This window comes from Apus apus, chromosome 1 (genome assembly GCF_020740795.1).
Source record: "Apus apus isolate bApuApu2 chromosome 1, bApuApu2.pri.cur, whole genome shotgun sequence".
NCBI lineage: Eukaryota > Metazoa > Chordata > Aves > Apodiformes > Apodidae > Apus > Apus apus.
The window spans coordinates 146492104-146509013 of NC_067282.1; the positions used below are offsets into that span (position 1 = coordinate 146492104).

General features: G+C 38.1%; 1 protein-coding gene across 1 annotated transcript in view; it reads left to right on the forward strand.

Moving 5' to 3' along the window:
• Window positions 1–16529, forward strand: part of TRIM24 (tripartite motif containing 24) — a 62573-nt gene extending 46044 nt beyond the window's left edge. The window contains 11 exon segments of the mRNA XM_051639832.1: window positions 820–1085; window positions 1692–1856; window positions 3372–3551; window positions 4612–4747; window positions 5126–5198; window positions 6585–6753; window positions 7286–7599; window positions 11802–11934; window positions 13188–13262; window positions 14482–14631; window positions 15716–16529. Coding sequence (XP_051495792.1) covers window positions 820–1085; window positions 1692–1856; window positions 3372–3551; window positions 4612–4747; window positions 5126–5198; window positions 6585–6753; window positions 7286–7599; window positions 11802–11934; window positions 13188–13262; window positions 14482–14631; window positions 15716–15925 — 1871 coding nt within the window. The 3' untranslated portion in view covers window positions 15926–16529.
• Window positions 16530–16910: the final 381 nt, after the last annotated feature.

Here is a 16910-nt window from a genome sequence, read left to right on the forward strand (position 1 = left end):
GTTATCAACAGTGTTTTCAGCACAAATCCAAAACATGGCTCCATACAAGTTAGTATGAAGAAAATTAACTTTATCCCAGCCAAAACTGGCACACTCTACTTCACTCTGTTTTAAACAAAGAAAGTGTCTTTGTCTTTTCCTGTGCAAACAGTGTGCTAGTCCCTTGAATAAAATCCAGCTCTGTCCTAGTTGGAATTCATGTTTCTTGGATGAGGTAGCCGGAATTTACATGAGAGTTTCGTGTAATCACACTCTATATTTCTTCAGATAAAGTCTCTCACCCAGCATTAATCTCTTTAAGTTATCTGTCTTGTTATGTTTCCTTTTAAGTCAGTGGAGAGAGATAAAACATCTCCTGCAGGTGCCAATCACATCCTAGAATTGGTGGTGTATAGCAACTGAAAGTATTATTTGAGTATTCCATGATGTTGACTCAGAGGCCAGAAAGGATCACAATGCCTCTAAGTGTTATGATACAGTTACATCTTTTTATCAGACGGTTGGATCAGGATACTCTTTCCCATTGCAAATTTGCTACCTTGGTCTTCTGGAGAGGCCAGGACACCTTCCTAGGGGAATCCACTCTATAGAGGACGCTGCAGCACAAGACAGTTTGCTGTGAAATGCAACTTCTTTTTTTTTTTTTTTCCCAGGGACAGAAGTAAAATAAAGAGTCCTCTAGCTCATGTTTATCTGTTCTTTACATTACAATGAGGCAAAATGACTGCACGGTATAAAAGGAGCTAATTGTGAAAAATAGCATTTCTGATAACTGGGGTATTTTTGTATTAATTTTAATTATTGTTTTTTTTAAACTAGGTTCTTTGGTAATTGAAGATAAAGAAACCCCACCACATATGCCCAAGAGCCCTGTGATGGAAACAAACTCACAGCCACCGGGCAGCTTACCCTCAAACCAGCTGTCTAAGTTCCCAACACAGATAAGCTTAGCTCAGCTCCGACTCCAGCACATGCAGCAACAGGTCATGGCTCAGAGACAGCAAGCTCAACGCAGAGCAGGTCCAGTAGGTTTACCCAATCCAAGAATGCCAGGAGCCATGCACCAACATCCTGCTTCTCATCAGGTAAGTTATGATTATTTCCAGAGAAGATTCTCTTTTTTTCCATAGCACTGAAGGAGAAAGTAAAAAAAGGTAAGAAGGAAGAAAGAAATTAAGTGTAGATAACGTAACTTCAGGCAGCTTCATCTTTAGCACATGGCTATGTAAATGGGTTAAGGAACATTTTAGTTACTAAGAACTGAACGAGTATTTTAAACTTGTCTGACAATAAAACATATGTCATATGGTATCCAACCATATATAGTGCTGAGCTACATATTTTATATTTTTGTCAAATAATTAAAACGTGAATCTGTCAATATTTTTTTTTCCAAGGCTTTTCTACATAAAACGCTTTATTCTCTCACAGCTTTCAGAATTGGAAATACTCTGAATGGCTGTTGTGATGTATCTGCAATTATTATATCAGAATAACCCAAAACCATCTACAAGGTTTTGTTTTTAACATTGATCTTGTGTGATCATTCAGATAAATGGTGTGGGAGTATTTGTTTGTATCCAATTTAAAGAGTTTCAGAAGTTTAAAAGGGCCTCTTGGTAAAACTTTCTAGAACATTGAACAGCTATCAGCTAACTTGCAGAATTGTTTGTATGTTTGTTTTCAAGCAGGCACCTCCACGCTTGATTCATTTTCAGAATCATAGCCCCAAGTCCAATGGTTCAGCTCTTCCCTCCCAACAAATGAGATTTCCCCCAAATCAGAACCTACCAAGGCAAGCAATAAAGCCCAACCCATTGCAAATGGCATTCTTGGCACAGCAAGCTATAAAACAGGTAGAGTTTCTTTTCCTTCTTTCTTGCCATGTAGAAACAAAACATCAAATGTGCTTTATTATGTTTCTGGAGTGCTTTTCAATTAGAACAGAGCCTGCATTTTTCTCTATGACAAGGTACCCAAATGAGGTAACTTTCATTCTTTGATTTTGGTAGTTCTAAGCAGCTGAAGCATTACAGAAGTGCGCCACTGTGTGTGCTATGTAGGTGTTTTGTTCTCTTGTTTGCTGTTACTGTGGTTTCTGGCCACTTAGACAAAACTTAACATGGGCATGGGGCTGCACAGTACAATCAGTGAATACACATAATTAAAAAAACCCACTGTTGAGCTTGATTTTTGTTACTTCACTAGGAATCAGGCAAAAGCTTGAGTTAATAGCTGCCATCATTCTCCAGAGCATGCCAAATCTGAACTTTCACAAATGGAAAGAGAAAAGAAAGCTCACAATTGTGGGACCTCTGCTGAGTAAAGCTGATCAATACCCAATTAATTAGCAGTTGAACTGGAGCAGAAGGAAACAGGTCCTATGTTTTCTGGTCATTCAGGAAGGCAAATCTGTATTAAAAAGTGTATTAACAGGAGTTGTTAGATATGTGGAAGGAAAGAGAAAATCATTTCACTAGAGGTATGCAGGGAAGAATGAAATGAGTCTGATACGGGACCTGAGAAGTGGAGCAATACCATTAATGTTTGCAATGCTTGCTATGTCAGAGGGCTAATTCCAACTAAATTGAAGAAAGCTGCACAATATCTAAGAGAACCTGCAGTAACAAAAAATAAGTCACTTCCTTTCTGCACTACTCAAAAGAAGGTGGGTCTGTCTGTAAGCCTTTCAAGTGCTTTCATTATCTGGTGATATCTTTCTGAAACTAGAAACCAGTAAATGGAATGGCTGACTAAAAAGCAATTGAGCAGAGTCAAGTTTTGCCTGCGGTTGCCATGAACTTGCATTAAAGTCATTGAAAACTGCATGCATCTAAATGGGAAAGAATAGAGTCTGATTTGACTGTGTATTCTTCATATCATGGTATTAAACGTATATGTGGGTGGAGATGCAGTCAGCATTTTAAATTCTTAATCACTTTAAGTTGTTAAGGGAAGCACAACATCAAATACTCAATGCCATTCAAGTGACACTGTAGCTATTTACTTAATAAAGCACTGGAGCAGTTGTGCATTCAGCCTCTTATCTGTAGTGCTTTTACTTCACTAAAACTGTTATGTTCCTCCCACAACACTGTCAATGCAGCATGAAATAGTAATAGATACTTAACATTGAGGTACAGCTTTGCATTTAAAGATTCACATTCATTTCTTCTATTTGTAGTTTTCAACTACTTGTCCTCTTCCCCTATAAGATTGTTTCTTGAAATTTGATAACTTCAGAATAAATCAGGATTTCATGTCTGAATTTATGCTTGTTTTAACTGCTGAGTTAGAACCACTATATTCAGTAGGTGTGATCTGTTGAAAAAAATGATGCCGAGTCGTGGATTGTCATCTTTTCTTTCTAGTGGCAGATCGAAACTGGACAAACTTCAACTGCCCTTTCAAGTGCAAGCACCACAACATCTACTCCATCCAGCCCCACAGTCACTAGTGCTGTAGGATGTGATGGGAAGGCATATGGTCCCCCTGTGATAGATTTGAGTTCTCCAGTGGGTAGCTCCTACAATCTACCATCTCTTCCTGATGTAAGTGTAGTGTTTATGGATTCTATTTTCAAGTAAGTCTTAGTGAGAAGTAGGAACCTTTTAGACCAAAATTCTTGCTCCGTTTGTCAAAGGGAGACAGTTCCAGAAACCAGTAATGCAGAATTGCCTGCATGTTGCTGGAAATTTTCAGAATGGTTCGGGGAGATAGATCTTGGGGCAACTAAGAAAAGTGCCACTGCAGGTTGTAATTGTAATTGGATTTGTTTATTTGGATGCTGCATATTTTTCCCTCACCTCCCATAATGATAGTAACAAAAGTGATCTAGCTTAGCTTTCTTTTACCAGTGTCCATAGATACCACTGGTTAGCTGACAGTATTTCTGGTAAATTTTTGACATTTGTTTTATCTTTAACTCATTGAAAGAGCTATCTTAGGTAGGGTATTAACTGTTGGCATATTTGGTATATTCCTTTAATCACTTGCTTTTGGTACTTCTTCATATAAATTGGGAACACCTAAAACAGAGTTTAGTTGTCTGGCCTGGGCTGTGGGTGAAAAGAACAAGTGTTGGTTTGCTGAGTCAATATGCATTGCCCTTGCCCAGAAGGTATGTAGGGTAGATGGAATTGAGTGTCCTTCGAGGTTCTTCTGGTCCTGTTAAACACTAGTGGGTTAATGGGTAGTTTGTGTATTGCTTAACTATCTTTTTCAGAGTATATAACATGAACATGTCAAAAGAATGTGTGGAGATAAAAATTCATCTCTTAGTGTGTGAAAGCTACCTGTCTAATGTAAGCCTTCTCTGTAGCTGATGGAGGAAAATTGCCTCTTACAGAATCAACTGATCTTAAAAAAGAAGCACTGTATGAATTTGGCCATTTCTTTTATTTTTAGAGAAGGCAAAATGACCTGTTTTAAAGTGACCACCTCACTTTTTGGATGGCTAAAGTTAGTTGACATGCGTTTTGGTTTTCACCTTCAAAACAAAAGTATGGCAGAGGCATGGGGTGTTTTTTGGTTGTGTTTTCTTGGAGGGGCTTTTTGTGGTTTTTTTTTCCCTTCCCAGCATTAACTGCTTCCCCTCTCTTCTCCTTTCAGATTGATTGTTCTGGAAACATCATACTGGATAATGTTGTAAGGAAGGATGTCACTGTGGAGCAGAATCAGCCAAAACCCCCTTCAAACAGGACTGTGCAGTCACCAAATTCATCAGTACCATCACCAGGTCTCTCAGGTAATTGAAATGTGGTGCAATTTTCTGTTTAAGTGGTGTAATGAAAAAATCGTAACACAGTAATGTTAACATTGATACCAGAATTGATTACTTGTATTTTATATAAAAGATGAGAAATATTAAAATGAAGGCAAAACTACATAAACTCTACTATGAGATAAAATTGGAACAGTATTTTAGCACTGTGAGCAAGAATAAGCGGCCAGGTCTTAAAAACCTGGGGAGAAAAACGTAGTAGGTTTTAGGAAATTGCATAGAAATCCATAGGAAGATGGCACTGCAGGAGAAATTCTCTCCCAAACCTCTGTGCATCTCTGAGTCGCATCTCAGGCTTGGCACAGCCCTGTGTTTTGTTCTAATTTGATTCTTCTATCCTAGGAGGAGTGAGTGTCACAAACATACATCCTCCAATTCGTTCACCCAGTGCCTCCAGTGTTGGGAGCAGAGAGAGGTAAGGAAAGAGTGGGAGAGAAGAAAAGAAACTTCCACCTCCAAAGAACAGGCCTCAGTCTCTCCGCTCATTAGTGCATATGGAAGTCAATTTGCTTCATCTTCTCCCTTAACAGGCCAGGCCTGATGGTTATTACAACACCTTTGCATTCTAAAAGTAGTAATTCCATTTATAATGTACTAATAGCACATCTTAAAACATTAAGTCTGTAAATGATGGCTAGGTTGGCATTATTAAAAGAATGCCAATTCTAAATTAGGTGTTAAATTGAGAAATATCAGCTAAAGGAAAAAGTTACATGTTGAAAGGTCTCATGGAACTATAAATTACTTTGGATTTAAGGAACTGATGTTGCAAGGAGGATTATTAAGAATTTTATGCCATAATAGTTAGTTAAGTGAACACTAGATATCTACTGAGAATCTACACAAATGTTTTTATCACTTAGTGATTGAATAGTAATGAACAAATAGATTTTCACAATGTTGTTCAAAGAGTGCAGATCCTTTAATGTGTTCCAATAAATGAGAGAATACATCTGACATTAGATGAACTTTTCATGCAGAGAAAAATCAGATTACACTCATCCTACTTGAACTGGAAATGCAGATGCTTTTGAATATAAAATACCTTTTGCTCCATTCCATTTACCTGGTAAATTCTGTGAAGGGCTCTTATGCACTGTTAAAATGTTTTACTAGCATTTTAAAAAGAAAATTATTCTGTCTGCTAGTGCTTGAATTCATTTTGTTAGATGTAAAATTATTCATTTTTATTAAAAAAAATTAAAAAGCTGGTATTTTTGAGTTTGGTAGTCCTTTCTCATCCTGTTGTGACTGAACACACAAAAAAAGACAGATCTAGTTCTAAATGAAGGGCCCTGGTTTTGGTAGAGCTTCAAGGCTGTAAGAAACACTTCCAAGATAATTTAAATAGGTGTTTTATCTGGCTTATTCACTTGTGTGGTTTACAATGATCAATTCAGGTCTGGACAAACACTGGCCTTCCTCAAAATACAGCTGCATCGTGGGATGATGCTCAGTGAGAATGCTTTTTTGTTTATGATCTAAAAGAAATGGAGGTTACTTGCAAATCTTTGCAAGTGCAAAGTGGCAAATGCACTAGTGGGAAGTGAAAACAATGAGTAATTCTCTTGTTCTGGGACTGCACCATTAACATTTTACTTTTTTGTGATGCCTTTTCAATATAGATGGAAGGAGATAAAATGTGATGTTGTATTGTATGAAAGTAATATTTTAGTGCTCAGGATTCAAAGAAGCAAAATGGATTAGTGTCTTGAGGTTTTGGAGAGCATCAGTGTACAAAAAGTACAAAAATTCTGACTCTTGATTCCCTTTTTTCCCTGCCTCTTTCTGTCATTTACAGTTCTGGCTCCTCCAGCAGGCCACCAGGTGCTGATTCTACACACAAAGTCCCAGTTGTCATGTTGGAACCAATCAGGATTAAGCAGGAGTCAAGTGCACCAAATGAGAATTACGATTTCCCAATTGTTATAGTGAAGCAAGAAGCAGATGAGGAATCCCGGCCTCAGAATGTAATATTAGCAGTTACTAAGATCTCCTTTCTCTTTGGTGGAGGGTATTTTGCATTTATGGGAAATAAAATCATTTACTATTGTGTTGTGGACTTTTTTGGGGAAAACTGAAAAGCTAAATAAAAGGAGGAGGTGGAACTGCCAGTTCAATTAATTAACTGGTGCAATCAGACTACTTTTACCCACTGATAAAACTAAGGGGAAGGCAGGGAATAGCTTGCAAGCATCAAATTTTCATGTGCTAGGTGCTATGAAGTGTTTCTAATCATAGTGCAGTAATGTAATAAGGTTGCTAGGCTTTTCGGGCTTCAAAGACTAGTTTTTTTAGTAGTGAAGCAGTATATAGCCTTTCATAGCTAATGTCTTGTGTTTAGTTGCCTGATGCTATAGTACAATAGTAATTTTTGCATGCATGTTGCAAATTATATGGCTGTGCACACATAAATTTGTTATTCTCATCATTTAATTTTTAGAGTCATGTAAATTGACATAAATATTATAATAATCTGGCTTCCTTTGTTTCTTCTTACAGGCTACCTTTTCAAGAAGCATACTTACTTCGTTGCTGTTAGACAGCAATCATAATTCCACTTCTGAGGAAGCTGTCTTGAGAACAGATGCACCAGACAGCACAGATGATCAACCAGGGATACTGCAGCAGAAAACATCCAGCGGGAAGACAGCTTGGATAGGTCCCTCCCACACTGGGGAGGGCAGAAAAGAAGATGATCCCAATGAAGATTGGTGTGCAGTGTGTCAAAATGGAGGGGAGCTCCTTTGCTGTGAGAAGTGTCCAAAAGTATTCCATCTTTCTTGTCATGTCCCTACACTGATGAGCTTTCCAAGGTAATTATGACCCCTTCTATTCCATCTAAAATTGCATTAAAAGGCATAAGCTTTGTATTGTGAAACCCGTTAGAAGAAGTTTGAGCCTCAAAGGAGCCAGTGTCTTTTGAAGTCTTGAATCTACAAGTTTTATTAATTGGTGAAAATGGAAATTTACATTGAAACTTCAGTGTAACTATTGTGGCTGCAAAATCTGTAATAAAACTCTTCACTTCTTTGACAATTAAACAAGATCACTTACATCTAGGACATCTATTATTAAAACTAGGCCACAGAATTACCAGTCCATCATGAAATGTTTTAAGGGTGACAGAAAAGATTTGCATCTATTTCTTAAATAAAAATGTAAGATAACATAGTATTAAATATATTATTTACTATAGTGCTAAACATGGCTACACCCCTGGCATGGGATGTAGTGATTGACATCTTCTGGTAACACCTTGTTCAATGTTGAAATGAGCAGCAGTCTTTCTTGACTGACTGTTGCAAAACAACTACTCAATTTCTTGAGTTTCAAAATACAGTCTTAAAGAGGTTGTTGTTATAAGCATTACTGGTGTTTACTTCTGGAATTAGTGTTTTGATTAAAAGAAATGGCATTTTGCCATGTTCCAACTTAGCAGCAAGCAAATGCCATGCAATAAGCTTATTAGTGTTAAGGTATAAAAGAATCTGTCATAACATGCTCATTGTTTTATGCTTTTGTAAATACTAGGTTTTCTTATTATATATCAGTTGGATGGTGTAAAACATTTGTCAAACAACTTAGTTCAGTATGGTGACCATCTCTCCTACTCTGAACAAGCATACTTCAGTAAGCATATCTCCTCTTTTAAATATCACTTGAAAGACACATATGTAAAATGTTTCTCTTACCTTTATGAAACTTCAAATTACATTTTCTTCCAAACAAAATGATACTATGTTACAGCTTTCTGCCATATCAAAATCCACTAAAGTTACAGTAAGCACTTAAACTAGTAAACAGTTGTGCTTTTCTGACAAGTCTTAAAGCAGGTAGATAGGTATGTATTTTCAAGGCGTTCTTTCTATTTGAAAACTTCAAGAACAAGTCTTTAAAATGTCTCTTTTTTATTGGATCATTCTGTATAAACTGAGATTATGATGTCTGGGGACAAGGGAGTCAAACCCCAACTTTTCTGACAAGTGTTCGGATCTGTAAAGGTGCATATTAATTAATACAAGCGCACAAGTGTTCCTGGACTTGAGAACCATGTTTAGCTTACTTTTCCTCCTGACTGTAGATGTATCAGGTTTTTGTTCTCATCATTGTGATTGTTTAGTTTTTTTTGGTTGGGTTTAGGTGGGTTTTTTTGCAGCTGTAATAATCTGCCTAACAAATGTTGGTCTCTTAGCATTTGTTTCTTCAAACACACAAAATAATTCCTTTAATATGTCAGCAGTGTCAGTCTGCTTCTTTCATGATTGCTTTTTATTCTTGCTGCAGGTGGATAGAACAATTTCATAGAATCACAGAGTGGTTTGGGTTAGAAGGGACCTTTTAAAGTTATTTTGTCCAACCTCCTTGCAGTGAGCAGGGTCATCCTCTACTAGATCAGATTGTTCAGAGCCCCATTCAACCTGACCTTGAGTGTTTCCAGGGGTGGGGCATTTACAACATCTCTGGGCAACCTGTTCCAGTGTTTAACTACTCATTGTAAAAAACCTCTTCCTCATATCTAGTCTGAACATACACTCCTTTTGTATAAAACCATTACTCCTTGTCCAACTGCTGTTCCCCTACAGAGTCACAAGGTCACTGAATCTTTTTTCTTGTGCTCCAAACCACCACACTCTTCCTGATTCTTAGGTATCTAAATGCATAATTGGTCTATCTTTCATGTGTTTATCATTTTATTGTATCATAAGATCTTTAGGTCATGGCCTGCATCAGTTTTTGTGTATCTATCACATCATTTATCTGATTCGAGTCCAGGCACAGAGGTAACACTGTCATATAAATAACTCCATCAAGTTAAGACAGTAGAAGCTACAAGTCTCTTTAAAATGAAATGCCCATTATTCAGTACTGTATGCTAAAGCGAGGACATGGTGGAAATTTTTGGGCTACTGTGAATAAAAACTAATAAGATCAATTAATTAAATACATTAATTGAAACTAATTAAAAGGTGCTGCAGAAACTATTCCCCATTTACAAAGATCTTACTGTTACAGCATACCTCTAAGTAAATGCACACAGTCAGATCTCATAACTGGTTATTGCTGAATTCTGCCTACTGCATAAGAAATACAATTCAGCCCTCTTGTGGTTATCTGCAGGCATGCAAGTTTCTTCCTTTGTGGAGAACTATATTGAAAACATAGACTCTTCATAGGTTTTTCAGAACCTTGAGGTTCACAGATTGTATTAGAGAATCAGCAAACATAGCTTGCAGAACTATTTTCTTATAGTCTGATGCTGTTGTTTACAGGGTATTCCTAGATTGACTGATAAAACTGAGAACATCTGAAAGTTTTAGGCAGTGAAGAATTTCCAGTTTTCCAAAAAATCTTGCTTAGGGTAATCTATATAGGCTAGTAAGTAATATGTCATAGATTAAGATTGCAGAGAGATTGTATGGTTCCCAACATATAACACTAACACTTTTCCTTTTGATTCGGCCTGTACAGTTCCTTCAGTCTCTGTGTAGCTAGGAAACGGAACTCTTAGAATCATAGAATCACTAAGGTTGGAGGGGACCTCAAAGATCATCAAGTTCCAACCCTCCTGCCATGAGCAGGGAACCCTACCACTAGACCGGGTTGCACAAAACCTTGTCCAACCTGGCCTTACAAACCTCCAGGGATCGGGCATCAACAACCTCCCTGGGCAACCCATTCCAGTTCCTCACCACCCTTATAGTGAAGAATTTCTTCCTAATATCTAACCTAAATCTCCCCTCTCTCAGTTTAAAACCATTACCCCTTGTCTTATCACTATCTTCTCTGATGAAAAGCCCCTCCCCAGCTTTCCTGTAGGCCCCTTTCAAGTACTGGAAAGCTGCTATAAGGTCTCCCCGGAGCCTTCTCTTCTCTAGGCTGAACAGCCCCAACTCTCTCAGCCTGTCTTCATAGCAGAGGTGCTCCAGGCCTTTGATCATCTTGGTGGCCCTTCTCTGGACCCTCTCCAATGGGTCTATATCTTTCTTGTGCTGAGGGCACCAGAGCTGTACACAGCACTCCAGGTGGGGTCTGACCAGAGCAGAGTAGAGGGGCAGAATCCCCTCCCTGGCCCTGCTGGCCACACTTCTTTTGATGCAGCCCAGGATGCAGTTGCTCTCTGGGCTCCAGCACACACTGGTGGCTCATGTCAAGCTTCTCATCAACTACCAACCCCAAGTTCTTCTCCTCAGGACTGTTCTCTAGTCATTCTCCCCCCAGCCTGTATTTGTGCCTGGGGTTGTGCTGACCCAGGTGCAGGACCCTGCACTTGGCCTTCTTGAGCTTCATAAGGTTGGCACTAGCCCGCCTCTCTAGCCTGTCAATGTCCCTCTGGATGGCCTCCCTTCTCTTGGGTGTCAACCACACCACACAGCTTGGTACCATCAGCAAACTTGCTGAGGATACACTCAATCCTACTGTCCATGTCTCCAGCAAAGATGTTAAACAGCACTGGTCCTAATACTGACCCCTGAGGGACACCACTCACCACCTGCCTCCATTTGGACATTGAGCCATTGACCACAACTCTCTGGTTTTGGCCATCCAGCCAATCTCATCCACCGAGTGGATTTATCTATCTATTTATTTATTTATTTATTCATTTAATGACAAAAAATAATGTTACTCAGCATGGCCGCCCCACGCACCCCAGCCAGAAAAGCACTGCCCCCCGGCGGCCCCCCCCACGCTGCCTCTCCCCTCGGCCTCAGCAACTTCGCTTTGAATCATCTGAGCTCAAGTGAAAAATTTCTGTATCTATTATGGCAAACCATTTTTCTGTTATGACACCATTAGTGACACCAGTGCCATTATAGAAGGAAACCAAGTTCTAGTAAAACATTTTTACCAGCAGTCTCTGCCTTTTGCAGCATCTGAAAAATCACTACCAAAAAACCCAACACAGAATGCAGAAAAACACACCCTACAAATGAGGAACTTATCCAGAAATATGGAAAGCCTTTTGTCTAAAGTGTGCTGCGTCACTGACATCAATGTGTCTGTTTATCTTCTGTAGTGGAGAGTGGATTTGTACATTCTGTCGGGATTTGTCTAAGCCAGAAGTTGAATATGACTGTGATAAACCTGCTCACGGCTCTGAAAAAAGAAAATTGGAAGATAATGTGGGTTTGGCACCAATAGACCGTAGGGTAAGGATAAAATGAGTGCTGTCTTACTGCTTCTTGTATTCGGTGATGTATGCATCTGTTAAAAATTAATGGTTAACAAAGAGAATTAGCTTGCAAAAGAATATCTGAGATCATAGCAGCCTTCATGTAAGCATGCTGAACAACACATACCGAATGTGGTTGTGAACCAGTGCTCTGAACAGGGACTGTTCCAGGGATTACCAAGTGCTGTTTCAAAGCTCTCTCACACACTCACTTTGCATTGAGAATAGTTTTCTTTATGCTTTCCAAATTTGACATAGATTGAGGTTATCAAGTCATGGTTTTAGTCTTAAAAGCACTTTGTCAACATCCTTTTAAAAAATTAAGGTGGTTCTTTCACAATTAAGATGTACAGAGATGCAATACTGATCCTGCAGAGATTAACACAAGTGTATGGGAATAACTGCTGTCCTTTTGCAGCTTTGAGTGTTCTAGTGGAAAAGCTGCAAAGCAAGCTGTAGGTCTCCCAACTTTTGTTTTTCCCTTACACTTCAGAGAGAAAAAAAAAAGTTCCTTTGAGCAAGGAGTTGAACTGCATGACAGAATCTTTTGGATTCTTGAAGTTTTTTGGGGGGAGAGGTTTGCCTTTTTCTTTGTAGTTGTTTTGTCATTATTTGAACCCTATTTGAAGCAAATTTTGAGCTGTATTGAAAACTTTCAGAAGTATTTTACTTGATTTCAGTTGGCAACTTGCATGAATACACTGAAATTAGTATTTTATTTGGGGTCTTGTTCTACCTGTAGAACCTTTATTTGCGTGTGCTGCTATCTGAAAGGAAAAATGCTAGCTCTGTTTGTATTTTGCTCTACATGTAATAAAAATGTGAGTTTAAAGTCCTGTAAATAGTCTGCTGTAGGATGGAAGTGTAAAATCACACAAAACTATTCTTAGAATCTCTTTCAAGGCTCAAGATCCAGTTTAATATACTTGGATACACAAAGAAAAGATATTCCTTCCTTCAGCAAATGCTAAGTAACACTGCTAGTAACTGTGTGTGTGAGGTTTCATAGCTTGTATTTGAGAGTTGGTAATGATCTATTTGTTGCAGAGACAAGGTATATACTGTAGGCCACTAGTTATGACAGTTAATCTGACTTCCAAATGCAATTTTGGTTCTCACTTTTCTGCTTAGGAGTCCTGACCATCTGTTTGGTATTTTTGTAGCTTCTTCTGTTAGAGCAAATAACGTAGGTTTCCATAATTACTTGGATATTTATTTTCCTTGACACAGAAGTGTGAAAGACTGCTGCTATACCTCTACTGCCATGAAATGAGTCTTGCTTTTCAAGATCCAGTTCCTCCCACAGTATGTACTTCTCTTCTTTCCATTTCATGTTAGTAGCATAATTGACGTGTTTCTAATGGCATTTTTATGTCCCATCATGGTCCATTGTTGGAAGTCAAGTTTCCCAGACATTGAGTGTATTAAACGTGTTTAATTTCATTAAAATTGTCTGAAGGGGAATTAAAAGTTTAAAGCATTGGGTTGGAAGGAGATTTATTAGTAAAATTCCCCAATAACTGTTTTTACTTAATACTTCAAAAGTAGACACAAAAAGTAAGTTCTGACACTGTCTGCTGATGGCACAATGGTGCATTGGGATATGTTTGCTTTTTAAAAAAACATGATTTTGAGATTGAGTACTCCATGGTACTAATATGAAATTGAATTTCTTATTATTAGCTTGAAATTTATTAGTTTAAAATGCTGAACAATACCTGGGTGCATCAGAAGTCCAAAAATACATAGAAGAGTTACCAGCACAATCAGATGTAAAGTATCTCTCATGTTCTTCAAGACAAGTCAACAGGAAAAGAATTCATCCATGAGTAATATGCTCTTATGCCCCCTTTTTACTCCATTTGAATAAAAATTATTCTTTTGAAGAACATTCCACAGAGTTGTAATAATAAGAAAAGGCACAAGAGAGTAATCGATTAATCGTATGATGGTCATGTATTGCTAAATTTAGGTATTATAGCATTTCCCTTAAAATGTGAACCTACTTGGGAAAAGAGTCGAAAAACATTATCACTGGATTTCATATCTTATTTTGTAATTTCCAGTTCTTTCTAAAGAAGGAATAAATCTCATTTCCAATGACATTTCATGACCAAAATTCATTTTAAGCGACGCATGTACCATCTGTTTGAGTGCTTGCCAATGTTACTATTTGGTGTTCTTCAGAGTAAAACTTATTAGATGGCTCATTTGAGTACATCCAAAAATAATGTCCAAATAGTTTGTTCTATCAAATGCAGCCAGTGTAGGTGGGGTTTTTATTTGTTATTCTTTTATTTTAAAGTAGGCATTGGGAGGAGTATCTTTTAGCCAGCAGAACTAGCATACATCAGTGTTATTCCAGAAACTGTCTGCATATATGTTAGAAGTACAATTTCTATACCTTAGGAATGTTCTTTGAAGATGAGACTAAATCTTGTCCTCTCTCTCAGAGCTACAGGTTTATAAACCAATAAGTAATGAACATGATTGCATTTAATAAAAAAATTTATTCTCCCTTTAGGTTCCAGACTACTACAAAATAATAAAAAAGCCTATGGACTTGTCAACCATCAAGAAAAGACTTCAAGTGAACAATTCATTCTACACAAAGCCGGAAGATTTTGTGGCTGATTTCAGGCTGATTTTCCAAAACTGTGCTGAATTTAACGAGGTTAGAAAAGCAGATACTTTGGTTTTGTAGGTTTGGTTGCTTTTGGGAAAATTGTAGTAGGGGTAGAACTTAAAACACAAGAATTTATTGTATTGAACTTACTTTGATGATGAGACTGCAGGTAAAAAACCATGGGTCACATTTGAAACTCCTGTGGTGTTAGATGGCCATGCAGTGGAGGTTCTTCTGCTGAAGGAAGGAGAATTATAACAAACATGTGAGCTGAATGGCAGGACAGCAGGTAAAGAACAGGACAGTTGTTTGTCATGGAGGTTAAGAGTGAGCATTTGATTTAAAAATTGGCTTAATCTCCCTTGCCTCAAATCTCAGATTTGGTGTGATTTTCATTCTGGGAGGTCTGTACTCACCCTTTCAATTTCTGTTTGCATGTTGAGTGATTTATTATCCCTCACTCCCGGTAAGGGAGCAGGTGGTGAAAAAGGGATGCACGTAGTGAGTGAGAGAGATACACCGGGAACAAAGACCTCTCTAACTGGCCTCAGTGGGGTTCTCATCCAGTCCCCCTTGATAGCTGGGAATATTTTCTGTTACAGTGACCTCTACTTCAGGAAACTGGTCAGTCACAGTGGCTATGAATGAGTTTATGACTGCCTGGTCTTCCAAGTTACAATCCTCATCCATCCTAGTAATGTTTTCACCAGAATTCAAAAAAAGTCCTTAAGCTAGAGAAATTCTAGCATTTCAAGCAGTCATTCCAAAACAGTTTAACACTCTGAAGGTGTGTGTGTGTATATCTCACACATAACTTCCTTTTTTTTTTCTTCCCAGTCAGGATTTAGGAGTTTTTAGGATCTCTTTCCATAGCACTAAGAACCCAGGCAGCATGGCTTTTGCAATTGGCTTCTGTGATAATCCATCCGAGAAAAAAGCCATTGGGGGTGTTGGCCAAGAGATCTACCCTCGCCCTCTGTTCTAAAGGCTATTGCTCTCTGGAAACGTGTTCCACAGGTGCTATTCTTACTGCTGATAGACTTTGTAGTTTATAAGAGCACCTAAAAGATCTAATGTGATCCAAGTCTAAAACTATTTTGTGATGCAGTAATGTTGTTCATTCACCCAACAGCCTGATTCAGAAGTGGCTGATGCTGGCGTGAAACTTGAAGCATACTTTGAAGAGCTTCTAAGGAACCTTTACCCTGAGACAAAGTTCCCTGTACAACCCAGCTGCCAGAGTGAAAAAGATAATCCAGAACTTACTGATGATTCGGATGATGAATTTGTACAGCCCCGGAAAAAACGCCTCAAAGGAGAAGACCGTCAGTTGCTTAAATGAGCCACGTGTTGCTACTGAACATTTTTTAAAAACTAAGAATATTTATCACTGTTATTTGTGAAAAGGGGACAAGTCGTAACTGCTTTGACTGGTAGGTTTGTGGATACTTACTAGACTTTCTACCCCTTGTCTGAAAGACAAATCTAATGGAGATCAAGGTATACGGAGAGCTCTAAAGTTCCAAACGTTCATCATACTTCTGGAGCAGCACAGAAATTGCCTTTTGCGTGGAGTGACAGCTGTTTGACTTTACTTCGAGAAGGGAAAGAAGTTTGTATAGAATTGAACTTTAAAATATTACATGGGTTCAACACGTGGCTTTCTGAGTTTGAAGAAAATGTGATCTCACCAGACTTTTAATTTTACCAAAGGCATCTGGCTGGCCATAATTTGATTTCTTTGTACTACATTTAACACAAGCCATGAAAACAGATGGTGTAATATTATTGTCCTGCAATACTGACTGGTACAAGGAAACTGTAGTTGCCCCAAAGAAGTTATTGGCAATTTTAAAATGTAAGGGAGAGTGTATTAAAAACAACTTCAAAAAAAAAAAAAAAAGACACTTGTTTGAGAGTTTTTAATGGAGGAAATAAACTACAGAATACTTTGTTTTGCACCGTTTTTCTCACCACCAGCAAGAAACAATGGTATTTCTATACTGTTTTGTTTAACAGGTTTCTCAAGTTTGAAGTACCTCTGTTTAATGGAGTTGATAGCAAAGTCTCCAGAGGAAAAATGTTTGCTTGCAACTATCAGTCTTTGTGTATGTTTAGAGAGGGAAAAGAAATGTCCTTTTTATCCACAAGTTCTTCTTAGTTTTCCAAATTTCTACATACGTTGTCATCAGAATGCAACCAATATCATTATTCACTTGGAAGTACACAACTTGCTCTTGAACTCTTCCTTAAAAAATACCAGAAGGTGAGGACATCTACCTTCTTTTGTTCTGTCTACTTCCCAGAAGCACTGGCAATAATATAGA